The 3,352-nt window shown below is 42.8% G+C and overlaps 1 protein-coding gene across 2 annotated transcripts in view; it reads left to right on the top strand.

Moving 5' to 3' along the window:
- Positions 1-3,352, top strand: part of LOC116686215 (succinate--CoA ligase [ADP-forming] subunit beta, mitochondrial) — an 83,086-nt gene that overhangs the window by 5,158 nt on the left and 74,576 nt on the right. The window contains exons 3-4 of one of the 2 annotated variants that reach the window (XM_032511193.1): positions 734-833; positions 1,728-1,890. In XM_032511193.1, coding sequence (XP_032367084.1) covers positions 734-833; positions 1,728-1,890 — 263 coding nt within the window. Of the gene's footprint in view, positions 1-733; positions 834-1,727; positions 1,891-3,352 lie in introns of those variants that run through there. The other variant, XM_032511194.1, reaches the window with a different exon arrangement.

Below are 3,352 nucleotides of genomic sequence, written 5' to 3'. Positions count from 1 at the left end.
AAAGGATTCTGCGGAAATACTATTAAATATTCAATTTCAATGTCATATGTCAGCACATGGTTGAAGGTGTGGTTAAAACAGTGCGTGGCCTTATGCACACTCTGACTATAAAGAATTCTCAAAGAAGGCTGGCGTGCCCCGGGCCAGGCTAGTGCTTTAGTTCTGAGTGACAAACCCAGAGTTTTCTGACCCTTTGTGTGAGTTATTTTTGTATGTGGCCAGACACACACTCAGTCTAAACATAGCTGCCTCCTGCTTCAGTGGTATCAGTTAACACACGGCTTAGCTACATGATTGCAGCATAGTAAGAAGTTGCACCAATAACTTAGCTTTACGGAGCTTTACTGTGAGTTTCAGCTCATTGTATATCTGTCCAGCTGCAACTTTACTCGCTCTCATAGCGTCATTTTCAGAGAAAAGGCTGTAAAATGCCCCTGTACTCTACTAAAAAACTACAAAAAGATGTAAAAAGGAAAAAAAGTCGGCTCTTTGAGAGTCTTTTTAGTTTGGGTTCCTTGTAGACAACAAGGTTAGAAACGAGACCAGAGACGAGACCATAGATAGAACTAGAAAACAAGATTTCATTTGACTAATTCGTTCAGTGTCTGTGATTGGCTGTCTAGCGTTACACGTTGTAGAAAAACAGGAAAACTCTACGTTACAGAGACAGGCTCACGTAGTCAGAGCTACCAAGATGACTTAATTTGGCCGAACCAATCGATTGATGTTTCAGGTACAAAGGACTTGGTGGTGAAAGCTCAGGTGCTGGCTGGGGGCCGAGGAAAGGGAACGTTTGAGGGCGGACTGAAGGGAGGAGTGAGGATCGTCTACTCGTAAGTAGTCTACATCCACGACTTTCCACTTCCTTGATTGTACAGGTGCGCCAGAAAGCGGCTGGATGTCCGTCCCTGTCCTCTGTCTCTGTGTTGGTGCTCTAACCTGCGTCTGATTTCTGAGGACTATGGTTACCTGCTCCTCAGATTCAGATACAGTATTAGGGGACCACTAAAGTCTATATAAAAGAGACTTCAGATACAGTATTACGGGACCACTAAAGTCTATATAAAAGAGACTTCAGATACAGTATTAGGGGACCACTAAGGTCTATAAAGAGACTTCAGATACAGTATTAGGGGACCACTAAGTCTATATAAAGAGACTTCAGATACAGTATTAGGGGACCACTAAGTCTATATAAGAGACTTCAGACACAGTATTAGGGGACCACTAAGGTCTATATAAAAGGACTTCAGATCAGTATTAGGGACCACTAAGTTCTATAAAAGAGACTTCAGATACAGTATTAGGGGACCACTAAGTCTATATAAAAGAGACTTCAGATACAGATTAGGGGACCACTAAGGTCTATATAAAGAGACTTCAGACACAGTATTAGGACCCCTAAGGTCTATATAAAAGAGACTTCAGATACAGTATTAGGGACCACTAAAGTCTATATAAAAGAGACTCAGATACGTATTAGGGGACCACAGGTCTATATAACAACTTCAGATACAGTATTAGGGGACCACTAAGGTCTATATAAAAGAGACTTCAGATACAGTATTAGGGGACCACTAAAGTCCATATAAAAGAGACTTCAGATACAGTATTAGGGGACCACTAAGGTCTATATAAAAGATTTTTCTTGTTACATGTGATATGTATTCTGGTCATGGGGTCTCCTCTGACAATCATCACTTTCTTCTTCTTCCTGTTCTCTCCAGGCCAGAGGAGGCCCGGGACATTTCCTCCCAGATGATTGGTCGAAAGCTGTACACCAAGCAAACCGGGGAGGCGGGTCGCATCTGCAACCAGGTGTTCATCTGCGAGCGCAGGTACCCTCGCAGAGAATACTACTTCGCCATCACTATGGAGAGGTCTTACCAGGTGAGGGGACGCGCTCACACACCTGAGCTGAATGAATGTAACTAAAAGACTTCTCTCAGATCTAATGACTGTAGTCAGACTTTTCTTTAAATCTTTAAAGATGAGCTGAACTGGAATTTGAATAATGGTGAAATAACAGATGTATTTTATTTCTTCTCATTGGTACAATTATTTAAATGGGTGAAAATGTTAAAAGGGATAAAATGGTAAGTTGAAAGTGTTGTTGTTGTTATACGGGCGCCGCCATGTTGGAATTCCACAATCTACTGCGTCACTAGCATGATAAACTACTCCATGGCTAACTAGCACTAGCAGCGCAGACATAGCAACAGCATACAAAGAGTCTGAGGCTAGCGGACATATGGCTGAGGAAACGGAAACCAAGAAGTCTGGGGGAGGGGGGCGGGGGGGGGTGGGGTCATACTGTATTTCCCCTGGCTGCACTGTACAGGGCTAAGGCAGCTGGGGTTACAACAAATTTCCACAGGCTAATTAGCTGCCTTAAAACGGGCTAGCCCTCCGACTATTTGGAGAGCTGTGCTTTTGATACAACAGCGTCACTGGTGAGGGTTAAGTCCAACAGACTGAAACCTGAGGCCTTCACCGTCTCAGGGCACATTGTTGATGCTGAAACAGCTGCTAGTTCCAGAGCAAAAATCTGTCAACTCTGCACCTGCTTAAAGTAAAGTGTACGGCAAAATTCGTAAATCCTCTGTGCATCTATGGTCAAACTGGGATAACTCTATGTGCAGCTAAAAAGCAATCCCATTGGATTAATACGTCCAATTACATTTTCCATTTATCTGCCTCTATTTTCTTAAACAAACAGGACCTTAACCATGTTTTTCTATTTTCTCTAAATGCACACAATATATAAGCAGTCTATTTCCTAAAATGCATAATGTGCTTGGATACAATAAATGAGAGTGCATGACAGTAGGCTACGCACGCACGCACGCACGCACGCACGCACGCACGCACGCACGCACGCACGCACACACACACACACACACACACACACACACACACACACACACACACACACACAAGCAAGCAATCCTGACCGAAGGTGGAGCCTGAACAGATCGTCCTCCAAGTCAGACACTACAGGCCTGTCCCTCACAGGCTCAAATGCGTAACCCGTGCCAATAAAATGACTCATTTTCGTGTGTATATAATATGCTGCAACCGTTGCCTGTATACCTTAGCAGGTCCTACCATGCCAGTGACGTCATTGATATTGTCAGCGTTCTAATAATAACAGAGTTTTTGTGTTGCTTAAAAAAAAGCTATATTGATTTGTTTAATTAAAATTTTTAGTGTAATTCATTTTTATCATAATCAACAAGTTATCAACATTTATTCTTTCATTTCAGTTCATCTTTAAGAGTGTTATCTGCTCTTGTGTGTGTCTCTGTCTCGGCTGTCTGCACGTGTGTGTGTGTGTGTGTGTGTGTGTGTG

Source organism: Etheostoma spectabile, unplaced genomic scaffold (genome assembly GCF_008692095.1).
Source record: "Etheostoma spectabile isolate EspeVRDwgs_2016 unplaced genomic scaffold, UIUC_Espe_1.0 scaffold333, whole genome shotgun sequence".
Classification (NCBI taxonomy): Eukaryota; Metazoa; Chordata; class Actinopteri; order Perciformes; family Percidae; genus Etheostoma; species Etheostoma spectabile.
The sequence above is the reverse complement of the archived record's forward strand: the minus strand, read 5'-3'. Positions and strand labels throughout refer to the sequence as shown.